At 44.4% G+C, this 13,170-nt stretch overlaps 3 protein-coding genes across 3 annotated transcripts; 2 read left to right on the top strand and 1 right to left on the bottom strand.

Moving 5' to 3' along the window:
- Window positions 1–1,790: 1,790 nt before the first annotated feature.
- Window positions 1,791–4,423, top strand: LOC149348779 (4-vinylphenol methyltransferase 2-like). Its single transcript, XM_089541846.1, has 3 exons — window positions 1,791–2,333; window positions 3,300–3,465; window positions 4,251–4,423. The coding sequence occupies exons 1-3, from the start codon at window positions 1,791–1,793 to the stop codon at window positions 4,421–4,423; spliced, it is 882 nt and encodes a 293-aa protein (XP_089397972.1).
- A 1,778-nt stretch (window positions 4,424–6,201) lies between these two features.
- On the bottom strand, window positions 6,202–8,362 carry LOC149348780 (4-vinylphenol methyltransferase 2-like). The gene is made up of 3 exons (XM_089585902.1): window positions 7,796–8,362; window positions 7,054–7,219; window positions 6,202–6,377 (listed from the first exon to the last, which is right to left on the bottom strand). Exons 1-3 carry the CDS (start codon window positions 8,360–8,362, stop codon window positions 6,202–6,204), a joined length of 909 nt encoding a protein of 302 aa, XP_089442028.1.
- A 1,760-nt stretch (window positions 8,363–10,122) lies between these two features.
- On the top strand, window positions 10,123–12,606 carry LOC149348781 (4-vinylphenol methyltransferase 2-like). The gene is made up of 3 exons (XM_089585903.1): window positions 10,123–10,608; window positions 11,301–11,466; window positions 12,440–12,606. Exons 1-3 carry the CDS (start codon window positions 10,123–10,125, stop codon window positions 12,604–12,606), a joined length of 819 nt encoding a protein of 272 aa, XP_089442029.1.
- The last annotated feature ends 564 nt before the right edge of the window (window positions 12,607–13,170 follow it).

Consider the following 13,170-nt stretch of genomic DNA (forward strand, 5'->3'; position numbering starts at 1 on the left):
TCGTGTCTTGTGGTCCGGGCGGGGGACGGGGCAGGGGTGAGCGGCGTGGTCGGTTCAGGTCAGGCGGGCTGGGGCACGGCCGTGCGGGGCGGACCAGGTACTCACGGCCGCTGTCCACGGCAGGCGCAGGACGCCGAAGCTCCGTGACCAGGACGGCGATGAAGGGACCCCAGCACCTCACACTAAATGTAACTTGGCGGCCAGCCGAAGAATGAGGCGTGGTGAACCATGAACAAGAGATGATTTAATGGCCGCTGGCCTAGCGCGAGCGCTCCGTCCCGCGCCACTGCCAGCTTCGTCTTCGTCACAATATATTAAATTGTAATATTTTGATCTCTAGCAACATGTTATTTTTAAAACTGGAACCAAAGCTCAGCGAAAATTTGTCTACGTCTCATGTGCATTTCCTGCGAAATGCTAAAACACCAAACTGCATCTGATATGTACAACCACCTGAGGACAGGAGCCTACATTTACGCTAGTAACATGGTTTTAATAGGGCTGTTCTTGTGAAAAAGCTTTTCCAGCTAACAGCCGATTTGCTTTTAACAGGAACACCTACCTGCAAGCTGACTGCAATTCGGTGTCAAATATTTCGATGTCGTAAGGCACTGATGTGTCATTTCTAATTGATTTTCAATCACACAAGACCAGTTAATTTTATCACGACTCCGTTTTTCTCCTCTCCAAGAGAATTCGCATTTGTTAATAACACATGCTCTAATTTTTGTGGTTTTAATTTTGTTTGGTAAACTGACAGCTGGCTTGGTTCCTTATTTTTTTCATAATCATATAAGTGATTTTTCTAATCACATATAATACTGCATGCATGGCCATTTTTGCATACGATTCTATTACTTTAATTATTTAAGAGGGCGAAATCATGAGAATATTCAAACCGACGAAAAGATACATGTTTGTTTACATCGGTGCAGTCCAGTTGTTTCCTAATCATGAAAACGTAAGACTATTGACGAGTGTCAGTCAAATTTTAGCCGCTTCTAAAATACCTTAACTTCTTCACCGCAATAATTCTAAGCATGCGGCGCTCTTCATTCTAGGCAATAAAATTATGATGAAAAAAATGCTAATGGGGCAAAAACTTGGAAATGGTTTAGAGTTTGCCTATGGGGCAGAAACGTGGAGGCTAACAAAGAGGGTTCAGCTTAAGTTAAGGACAACGCAGCGAGCTATGGAGAGAAAAATGAAAGGTGTAACGTTGAGAGATCGGAAGCGGGCGGAGTGGGTGAGGCAACAAACGTGGGTTAATGACATCCATGTCGAAATCAAGAGGAAGAAGTGCGCTTGGGCAGGGCATGTAATGCGAAGGCAAGATAACCGCTGGTCTTTAAGGGTAACGGAGTGGATTCCAAGAGAAGGCAAGCGTAGCAGGGGGCGGCAGAAAGTTAGGTGGGCGGATGAGAATAAAAAATTTGCTGGAATACGGGGGTCCCAACTGGCGAAGGACAGGGTTAATTGGAGAGACATGGGAGAGGCCTTTGCCCTGCAGTGGACGTAGTGCGGCTGATGATGATAATGATCATGAGTTCAATAACAATAATTATAGAGAAAAACAGCGTAAGATACGGGCCAAAAAAGAGACACTTTCTCACGCCGTTTTTCGCTAAGATATCACGAAATCCTATCTTGTCCCTTCGACCTGTGGTAGTGATTATATCTTGAACCGAAGAACTCTTCCTATCTTTCAACGTGAAGAGGTTCTCTCGAGAAGCTCAGTCCGACCGCCTCCTAGCAACAACTCGTCTCTCAGCTCTGTGTCGGGACCAACCATGGCCTCAGCAGATGAGTCGATGCCATACTACTCCCACGATGTTTTGGATCCTTGGGCATATACCACTTTAGAGCGTCAGGCTATTAAAGAAGACGCCGACGCTCTTGATCGAATTACCTTTCTTCAAACGCCAAAAGAAACTGACCGGCACTTGGACATCGGTTGTGGGCCTGGAACCTTCACTAGAGACTACCTCTTACCTCGCTCGGTGCCCTGCAAGAGTTTAGTTGGCATAGACATGTCACCATTGATGGTCGAATTTGCCAAAGCTAATTCCAGCCATGAGAACATAACTTTCGACGTCTTCAACTTCAGCGTCCAGGATGTTCAGGAACTGATAGCGAAGTATGGCCACTGTGACCGTGCTTACTCCTTTCTGTGCTTTCACTACATAAAGGACCAGCGAAAGGCATACAGGGACTTGGCGAAGCTTCTGAGTCCTGGATCCGGAGAGTGCCTTGTCGTCTCTGGTGTCAGTGCTGCCCCCTGCGACGCCTGGCTCCAAGTTCATCTGATAGACCGCTGGCGAGGATTGATACCGGTAAGGGCATGCTAATACCTGTCGCTTTCTAGAGAGCTTAATTTAGGGAACCTTCCTGTGCACATTGCTGAGTCGTCATTCGTCGAAATGTCATTGTCCGAGACTTCGGAACAATTAGTGTTAATGATTTTCGAACGGTGGTGCCTCTTATCAGTTGCTATAATTGACAAACCTGAGAAAGACTACCACTTACTGCGACTGCAGCAGGAAACAAGAGTTTTCTTACCATCCATGGTTTTCCCTTGTCCCCGAAAGTATACAAGGAAAAAGAATGTTTCATCGGAGTAAACGAAACTTGAGTTCTATGATTATGTTATTCAAGCTACTGTTCCAGCAGAGCTAAAGCTTTACGACGGCAACTGAGGTAAACGAAAGAAAAATGCTATAGGCCCATGCTAGCACGCCTCTGACAACCTATTTTCTAAGTGCAAAGGAGCGAGCCAACTGTCCAAAAGTCTAGCAAGTGTGTTTTCAGCAGGAAGTACAGAAAAAAAATTCAATCGGAATGGTCCTTGCGGTGGCATCCATGAAAATATGTGGGGATGTTTAGCTATAACTTAAGGCTTAATAAGCACTTCTTCCTACCTGTCCACTGCAATTAACACATGCTCGACCAAATAAAAACAAGCTTCTAAGTTTGCCGTTGGGCCATCACGCGAAGATGCGAGCACCTTGACATCCTCTAGACGTGCTAATCACAAGTAATTAGCTGCTGCAGTGTATTTATATTTTTACGCTAAAGCTCCTTCCTTTATTTTACACTTTCTTCAGTTGAAACATTTAGCATAGACTCCTTTCAATAAAGCTAACATATCTATTTTACTTTTAGAAATAGCCTCTGCATACACTGTTCCATTTTATTACTTTAAAACCTCCAGACAACCTCATCTAATATATAGTTTTTTTTAAGAACACTCCTGCTCATGTTTCAGTACCTCACCAGTGAGTCATCATGCATTCATGCAGGATCCAAGGCTTTTCTTCTCTGAGCAATTTAACTTCAATTTCGACAACAACCTCGCCAAGGTCGAGTACGAAATCCGTGAAATGGTGAGAGAAGCAGGACTTGAATGCATCACGTGTCGGGTCTACGAAACTGAATGCCTCTTCCCCAGCGTGGACGCATGCGTTAGTAAGTCAAAGTTTTCTTACTGCACTGCCAGATGCTACGTCAGAGTAGTGACCGAAGGTGATGCGAGTCCCAGCTGTAGGTTTTTGAAACCTAGTCGGGCCTTAGCACTTTTGGCATGATACAAAATCGGTACGAATGAAAACTGCGGGTGTTCTTAGCGCCATATGGAAGCAAGGCGGCTTCAATATGTGGGAGCAACACAAAAATACGATACACACATAATGATGGCACCGAGTAGAGCAGTGAAGCACTTGTCCGATGAAATATGATACTTTTAATACAGCGAAGTATTAGTTTTTTGTAATGATCGACAATAACAATTTTGTGTATTTTTGTCATTGTTATTGTATTTTGCACCCTGCAACAACCCCCTGAGGAGATAGCAGTATTCCAAATAAATATATAAACTGACGTTTGAAATCATACGCCTGCACACGATTCTCAAGCGGTGGTATCGATATTTATTAAGACTGCATAAATATCCTAGTGTGGACTCAGGTAGTTGCTGTCCATTTCTACGACTCATGACAGCAGCACATGAAACATAGCGTTGCCGCTCCTGACCTGGCAGTAGCGCCCGACCCTTGTGGTGTTAATCCAGGCAATCTCTCCTAAAAAAAGGCAGGCTAAGATGATGTGCTGTCATCACGGTTTAACCTAAATGGAATTCTTTAATCAATTCCCGTTCACCACCGAGTTTAACCCGTCCAGCGGGATAGGTTTAATCTGCTCATTATCTGCGATTGACTCGTGCAAATACTAATTCCACCCTCGGTCTGTTGCAGATGATGTGTTTGACTCGTTGGAGTGGCTCAAACGAGTGCCGCTCAGTGATGTCCCGATGCTGAAGACTGAATTGGCACGCCAGCTTAATCGTATCGCAGCGCCGTCAAGCAGCGGATATGAAATGAAGATGACCCTGTGTAGTGTCCATGCGCGATCACGCTCCACTGCCTAAACGAACCCAGGACTTCAAACCTGACCGGTCACATAATATTTCAGAATGTCGTGGTCTCTGAACAAACACCCTATATATACAATGATATATGTATGTTGGGCTTTTGAATAAATCATTCAGCTGGTGTCAGCAATGCGTTCTCTGACCTTTTTGTCTGTCCTCGTCGTTGATGTGTTGAGGGCATCTAGGTTCGCGTGCTGCCTTTTTTTTCGATCTTTACGGCTTCACAATGCTACTTGGGATCAAGCCCTCACTTGCAATGGCAATCAGACTTAAGCGGCTCTAAAGAAATGTAGCTTCCTAGGCTAGACATGGCGGCCATATTTAACAATAAGCGAAAATTAATGCCGGAAGCAAAGAAGTTCTTTCTTCATCATATCTCAACCGTTTCTCCACCTTATATGCGACAAAGGCCAAAATGAGTGACCCGAATTTATGCGCTGATACTGGCGAGACTTTCGACGCATGTTTTACGCATTGCTTAGCGAGGGCCTCGGTTCTGGCAGCCTTGATGCCATAGGAAGCATAAGAGGGTTCTCACAGAGCTTCCACCCTCGCCGTTCGATGGCGTTCTACGTCACACCAGCGGTAACTCAGGACGTTCCACGTCCGCCGCTTACGAACGTGGGTGGCGCTGATGAACACTCTCAAGGTTAGCTTATTTGTAAACATAAATACCCCCGAAAGCAGAAGGTTTGACAGCCGTCGCCGTAGCTCAGAGGTAGAGCACCGGACGCGTAATTCGGAGGTCGTGGGTTCGGATCCCACCGGCAGCATGTGGTTGTTTTTTCTTCTGCTTTCTTAATCAATTAACTTTAAGCGACAACATATTATGTAATATTCTTACTTGATCAACACCACAAAAAAAATAAATTAATTAAAAATCCCCTGTGCCCCTTGGTTTCTGTGGCTGTTGGCTTCTCTCATATTTATAACGAGCCCCTGATTCCCCTTCCCTTGTTTGCTTAACAAACTAAAAGTAATACGTCCGCTTCATGCTCTAAGAAACCGCCAACATGGGACCTGAAGGCGCCTTTACGGAAAATCTCAAGCCCACCAGGGACTGCAGCGTCATCAGCTGCAGGTAGGTGAGCAGTGCCATTGATTTCAACATGCCGAGATCCGGCTGCGCAGCACGACTTGGTGGCTCAGTAGAGTGAAGAGTGCCATCGATTATGAAAGGCTGTAAATATGACCATACTCATTCTTCAGTCCCACTTAGCCTTTTTTCTCATCTGTCAAAGTGACCGAATATGGTCCACATTGTTTATAATTACTACCATTGTTCAGAGAGTTAGAGTATTGGCTCGACAAACATTTATTATTCCTTTTTGTTACGGTAGACGTGCAATCGGATCGAGCAGCTAAATCAATCGCTGTGCATATAATACACGATAAATACGCAGTCCTGCTGGTCTTGTTATAAAAAGAGCCATTTTACTTATCGAAGAAGAATAAATTTATTCAGGGGCAAATAATGGACGATTAGTAGGCATGTTGATGACGGTAATTGGAGGAAACACCTTTTTTGCGCACACAGAAATTCAAAAATAAACCTAATGTTCCCCCTGCCATGCAGGTCCTAATGTTTAGGAGCACCCAGCCAAACTGTCGGCAAGAGCTGGAACAAGAGAGCCAGGAACTGAATTCAACGCTGAAGCTCTCAGGTTTCAACGTAGGTGAAGAAAATTTGGCGCGGAGGTAAGCGGTAATCGATGTGTTGTAAAATTAGGAAAGCGAGAGACAATCAAATTTACTTTGATGTTTATTTCAAGATGTCAAGAGGCTTTCGTAGCCAGCCGAGCGTGCGCCACGGAAAAACGGAAGTTGAGCCTTCTGCCTTCAGGCGTCGCTGTTGTCCTCTCCTCGACCAAGCTCCGCCATGTCTGTCTGAAGCGACCCTTTTTGGAATGCGGAATGTTCAGGTCCAAGTTGAAGATGGAAACAAAGAAGTCTGTCATTCGGAAAACAAGAAGAAAAAGAAAATGACTGGTTAGCTGCGACCACGCCACACTTCATCCCTGCATAAGCTTGCGACTTTGACACAAAGCCTATAATGGCCGCCTTAAAAAAAATGGCGGACAATTTATCGTCGTTAGGTTGAATGCGAATAAGCTGCACTAGCCTTTTGGTTTTCGCTTTAGTGTCGGTTTCGGTTCAAGGCTCGATACAAGAGGGTAATGCGATAGCTGTGTGTTCTGGATTTGAGTAAGGAAAGTAGCTGACGAAGGCTACGACATCGAAAGCACTGGTCGTTAAACACGCGGGATGGTCGGCTCTGGCTGTGCTCCTCGGGATATCTCGAGCATTTTAGCAGCGCTTACTAAGCACTTGCGAATTTTTCCCAAGGAGAGGGGGTTCGATGCCCTGCTGTGGTGACTGTATTTTGTACAGACAACAGTGCGACCCCTGCCCTGAAATGCAATAGAGTTGAGGTGTATATCCCTGCAACCGCCGCGATGCAGATACCTGTTTAGCAGTATAGTTTTTCGCAGTCATATTTGGTTGATACCAGCTTCAATAACGAAATAACAAGTACAAGATAGTAAGCAGTCGATGTCGGATGGAGAAATCCGAAGCAACTGAGGCAAACAATAACAGCAGAAAGTACTTTTAAAGTTTTCTCTCACCAACGACTGCGTCTGCGTCCGGATACAGCCACTCGTTTTCATAAGCCTCGCAAGTGATGCACTCTAAACCAGCTTCTTCTATCATCCTCCTCATTGCTGCCTCTATCTCAGAGGCTGGTGTGTTGCACTCGAAGTAGAATGAGTTTGAGAAGACGACCCTTGGGTCCTGAGATGAAAAAAAAGAGAAAAAAAAACAATTAAAGGCAATTTCGGTTGCGAGACCACTTGAGATTCGAGGTGTATGTACTTTAGACGTCTATTTGTTTTACACTGTCTCAAAACTCATTAAGCAGCAAGGTCGTCACCGTCTAGACTTTATTAAACATTAATAAGTGAATGCTACTGAAAAACAAAACTAATTGCCTCGGTTATTGCCAGAAAAGGTGTCGTGTTTATCTTCTCCTTCTAAAAAGGCACTATAAAATATTTCTTAGCTTCGATTTTTTAAAATTATTTCATGGTAGACTCCAGTCGCAATACCCTATGGTTCCCTATCATGGACGTCTATGTGCTGTGTAAAGAAATAATAAATTTTTGTGGTTCTTTCTGAGCGGAAGATGACGCTTTCCAGTTCGTAGATTGCAATGAGGCCGATAACTCAGCATAATGTGCACAAGCAATGATGGTTTAAATTATCGGGCCGTAAAAAACAAATAAAAGCAGTACCTTCCTGAAATAAATACCATGGAGGCAAGATAACTTTTGTTCCTAAAAGAATATAGAAAAGAAAAAATTTACTTACTGGGATATAGGCTTTCCAGTCAGCCATACTGTAGACTTTCAGCCATATGTCAGCGATGACCAAGTTAACGCACGATACCACAACGCACTCCCCCCTTTCATCGAGCAGTTTGGCAAGATTTTTATACGCTGCAAGGTTATCCTTCACAAACTGAAAACAAAAGAAAGAAAAAACTCGTTGAAACTTTCCGTACTTGTCACAAAATGCATCAACATCTCCAGACTCAATGTCCAGGACGTCGTAAGTTATGTCCGGATGATTGGACACCTTGCGGGCTCGTTCTATCATTGAAGAGTCCTTGTCCACGGCGACTAGCCTTGCGCATGGTCGGCTGTAGTCAAAGAGGAAGTCCCTTGTAAAGCCACCCGGCCCACAACCGATGTCGATACACTGATCTTCATCGCTTCTCTTCGCCGAAAGCTTGACCTTGTTTAGAGCGTGGACACTCTCCCTCGTAGGATATGCCTCAATCTTCGAGTAGGCCTCGCAGTCAAACATGAAGGGCACTGTTGCGTATTCACCCGCGGAAACTTTCTGATCGTCTTCGAGGTCATGGCAGCGGAGCATGATGTCACCACAGCAAGAACCTAATAAACAGAAAAGAGCGATAGTTATCAACAACACCACCCTTCTTTTTTGGTATTATCCTACGTCCACCAAACCTACGACACAGATGTAGGATTTGTTCCCGGGTCAACTGCAATAACCTAGAAGACCTCAGTGGAGTCCGCAGCTAAGTAAAGAAAAAATCCCGGACATCCGCTTGACCTTCACTGAAAAACAACGTCGCAGAGCTATCACCAAGTGCACTGTTATGGGTATCTTGTTGGAACTGCTGAAGCCCTTTCTTCCTCTTGATGAACGTCCTCAGCTCATGTGGCCGAATAAGCCAGTTATCTCGGGTATCCTTCACACTACTACAGGCTTCTTAGAATAGAAGATAACAGTGCGCTGAGAGCAGTATTACCGGACCTTGAGCAGAGAGCGATAACAGCGGTCGAATAAGCAAGGGCACAGTAACTGCGAAAATGGGAGCCTGAGCCTACAATTGGACCCAGAGCTCGTAGATAATCTATGAAGGTTGAGTGCGCTAGAACACCAGAGATAATGCTACGAAGAATAAAACGACGAAGCGAGCAGAGGCACGGTACGGAACGCTCTCGCTACGCCCGCAGTCAACAAATCATACTCTATTTTTTTCAGTAATACTTGGCGTGCGGCATAAAAAGAGGCTGTCAATGAGCTAAAGTAGGTCATCGAGTTTGTTCTCTTCCAGAAACAAGAACAGGCCCGGCTCTCAGCTTTGTACTTTAGCCGCAAAGAAAGGTGTTCCTGCCTTGTAGCCCTTGTAGCCGTAAGTCCAACTTCCAGTAATGGTCTTATTCTTGTGTTCTGCGTTTCTGGGAACGTGGAGGGGCCGACGTTCTCCTAATCCTGCCCCTGGAACATCTCCGCCTTCAGTTTGCCTTGCCATTGCGATGAAAAGAATTCACAGCGAAAATTATACACGGCGTTCCCTCGTGGGACCTCACTCCTTCTTCAGCTCCCATGCGGAGTGCCATTGCTCAGACGCGCATGGCGGTCACAGTGAAGTTCGACCAAAGCACCTTACGAAAAATGCGAGAAAGATCAACAGTAAGAGAAATACGGGAGGTTTATCTCCCGTAACTGCCATTCGTCCCACTATTTTTATACGCTACTTCATATTCCCGCTTTATTTTTTGCAATTTACAACCCATAGTAAATAAACATTTAACATGTAGTGAAACGCTCTGTTTTGTCTGCGTCTAACCCATAACAAGGCATCCTCAATCAGTAGCGCTTGCCCAAGCATGGACGTTTACCGACCAATCGCTTAGCGTCCATCGCCCTTCATCTCCTATCTTCGGCTGCTTGAAAACAAGATCACATTACGAATATCTCAGCTCGCACAGAACCCGGTAGCAAAACACTACGTTGCTGGTGTAAAATAAGAACCATAGCTGTTTATCGGAAGCTATATCAAGAAGAGTAAGTGGAGAAGCACAGCTGGCTATCGTAATATCTGTGGAGAAGTGATAACCCCCACAAGGCACAGCGGCCTGTCAAAAGGATGACTTCCCTGATCTGTGAAACCCTTTCGCATCACCTTGCCGTTAGGATTATCATTTGGCAACATTTTCTCGCCTCGTATTTCTAAACGACTGCGCAATAGGTTCAACGAATGTTAAAACCCCTTCTTTGGTCTTTCCCATGCGTATTCAGCACTTAGTCTCACGTTCGCGTCGACAACGTTACACGTGCAAACCCCAAACACCTCACACCGAAAATTATTCCTCAAAGAGCAAATGTACACCGCTTTCAAGCCCCATTCCATCAAAGAGAATGCTTGCGCATTGCACAGGATCGCGTTTCTTCAGACGCCGAGGGAGGACCATCAACACTTAGATATAGGTTGCGGCCCGGGAACGTTTACGAGAGAATACCTGATTCCTCGATCTTGGCCTTGCAAAAAGATTGTAGCCGTCGACAAATCTCCCCAAATGATTGAGTACGCCAGGCAGAACAGCGACCACGAAAACATTACATATGATGTTTTCGACTTCGGCAGACAGGACATTGAGGACATGATAGCGAACTACGGTACCTTCGACCGCATCTACTCCTTTCTGTATTTTCAAGGGGTTAGAGAAGGACGGAAGGCTTACATGGACCTGTCCCGGTTGCTGACTCCAGGATCAGGGGAGTGCCTGATATTCTCGGCTCTTTCAAACTCTTTTACGGATGCTTGGATGCAGATGCACCTGATGGACCGGTGGCGACAGGTCATTCCTGTAAGTACTAATCCAGTGCATTGTAGTGCAACATTACTGTTACCAAAGCTCACACCTTCCCAAAAATTTTGTCTAAGGAAAGACCCGCATGCGAGCACTTGTGAAATCTTTTCTTTGGTAATTTTGTCCTTTTTTGTCACACTAATGACGTGCCAGTGATGCATACAGTGGCATACCTCTCTTTGTAGCATCTTGTTCGAGAGCTCAGGTCATGGTTACACTTAGCTGATTTCAGAATGCCTGCGTTTCTGAATATACTGAATGAAAGATAAGTCATACCTCTTTACAGCCATTCACCGTTGAGCTAAGCATGCTTGAGCCTAGGCCTCTGGGTGTCCATAAGAACAGCTTCACGAATTGTTTATTGGCACAACAAAACAAATGCGCTAATAATTTTACCGAAGTTTTTATAGAAGCCATTGTAGCCCACCCTGCATGCGACAAAGCTCTCTAGCTCTTGTTGTCTGTTTATTGCGCAAATTATAGCATAGATCATCTAAAAAAATGAATATGGAAACGCAAAGAAATTTAATAAATTGCATTTGTGCTGCCGTACAGCCCTGACATCGAATGCTGTCTTTCAATCCTGCATTTTTTTTACAAGACAGTTGCAGTGAAGCACAGGCGCGTTGCTTGCAGATACCACCAATGGAGGAGTTTTAACCAGCACAATAACTGTTCTTAATTTTCAGGATCCAAGATCTTGTTTGTCAGATCACCATAAATGCATGTTCGACAAGAACTTCGACAAGATTGGGTCTGAGATAAGAGAACTCGTCACCGACGCCGAAATGGAGACAGTTGCATGCTACGTATTCGAAAGCGAATGGCCCTTTCCCAACGTGAAAACATTTCTGGGTGAGAGATTTTGTTTGTACTTTTTTTTGTTTTCTCTTAAGCACACAGGAGTAAAAAATTGACCAAGAATTCTGATCTACCGTTTCTCGCCTTTCTGTAGCACTTGCGAGTGCTTTAAAGATTTTCTTCATATATGAAGCTCTCGAAAGCCAGCTGCTCAGTCGAAATGTACTTGATCGAGGCTTGTGCAACACCTAAAGTATTAAAATTCTCCAGCCGAGTCAAGCATACTGCTGGGGAAACGAATTTTTCAGTTACATTGCGTGCCTTTTTAACCCCTCTGTCACTGAAGTATGTCAATCCTTATACGGTTCTATACAGTGTATGACCCGACAATGTCCTTTACGTTACCATTTTCAAGCGAATGTTGTAGTTATTTTTATTGTTAGCGAAAATACCTGCATCTTCATGGCTAATGTTTTTATGTAGCTACTTTGTTTTTATTACCTTCATAATGCGTGAAATGCGCGTCGAAAAGATGCTTCGAAGACGTTTATCTCGCATATGTTATCCACATAATTGGTCGATAAATCAGCAGCGTTTGTTTGACGCCTGGCTGGTTCAAGTTTTCAAGACGCAACAAACAGTTGCGAGTTGTAGTGTCCCCTTTATGTGTTGCGCTAAAAAATGTTTCACCTTGAAAAAAATTGTTGGTCACACAGCATTAATTCCTCTCTCAATCCTGTCGCAGTGGCGCAGTGGTTTAGGCATTCTGTTGAAAAATGCGATCTCACGTGATCAAATTTTGATCGTGCCAGCCTCGTCTCCGTTACGGAAAAATGAAAAACCCCTTGTTCTGCGCGATGTCACCGAGTGTACCAAAACAAAACTTCCAAAACTGAGCTATTCTTTGATTAAATATACTAAATAAAAGAAAAATATCAAGCTCTCCGCCGTGGGGAAACGGCACATTTATTCTAATTTTCACCAGCCAATACAGTGATCCTTATTCACCAATTATTTTGTATTTCAGACTCGGCATTCAACGTGATACCTTTCCAGCAGTCAGTCCCCGAATGCGAGATCGATGATGCGAAGACTCAGTGGGCACGCTTGATGCAAGCACCCGCCAGCCAGCAACGCAGCGGATTCGCAGCGAAGATGGTCTTCTACTGCTTGCATGCGAAGTCAGCCTCATAAGCCAGGACAAGTATGAGCCTCAGAATCATGAGAAATGAGTCTGATGTGTAGAGTTTTTTCCTAACCAGCAACAAACCCAAGCGGCATACTATAGAAGTTACTCTGATTTGAATCGACTGATGCTTGGCTACAGTATTTAGCTTGCCTTGTAAGCATTTGGGACAGCAGAACACCGGGATGGAAAACGCATTAGACCACAGGACCTATAAAAGGAACATATCTAATAGGTGTGACATTAAGAGGAGAAAGAGAGCGGAGTGAATAAAGGAACAAGCCCCACGTAATACCATTTAACTCTAAATTTAGGTAAGTGAATGAGATTAGGAAGGGGGCGGGAGTATAAGGTGAACACAGGTGGCACAGGACGGGGTTTACTGTAGAAATATAGCAGAAAATATTTTCCTGCACTGGACGTATAGGCTGATGATGATTAATTTTTAGAACGAAATTACCACTTTAAAAAAAATACTATATCCCAGTATTTTACTGCTGTCACATTAACAACAGACGAAGTATCATTTTATGAACAAAGGGTGTGTTGCAGTATCAGTGGCTTGCTTCTCT

The sequence above is a fragment of the Amblyomma mixtum genome, chromosome 4 (genome assembly GCF_055824585.1).
Source record: "Amblyomma mixtum isolate Tamu chromosome 4, ASM5582458v1, whole genome shotgun sequence".
In the NCBI taxonomy this organism is placed as follows: domain Eukaryota; kingdom Metazoa; phylum Arthropoda; class Arachnida; order Ixodida; family Ixodidae; genus Amblyomma; species Amblyomma mixtum.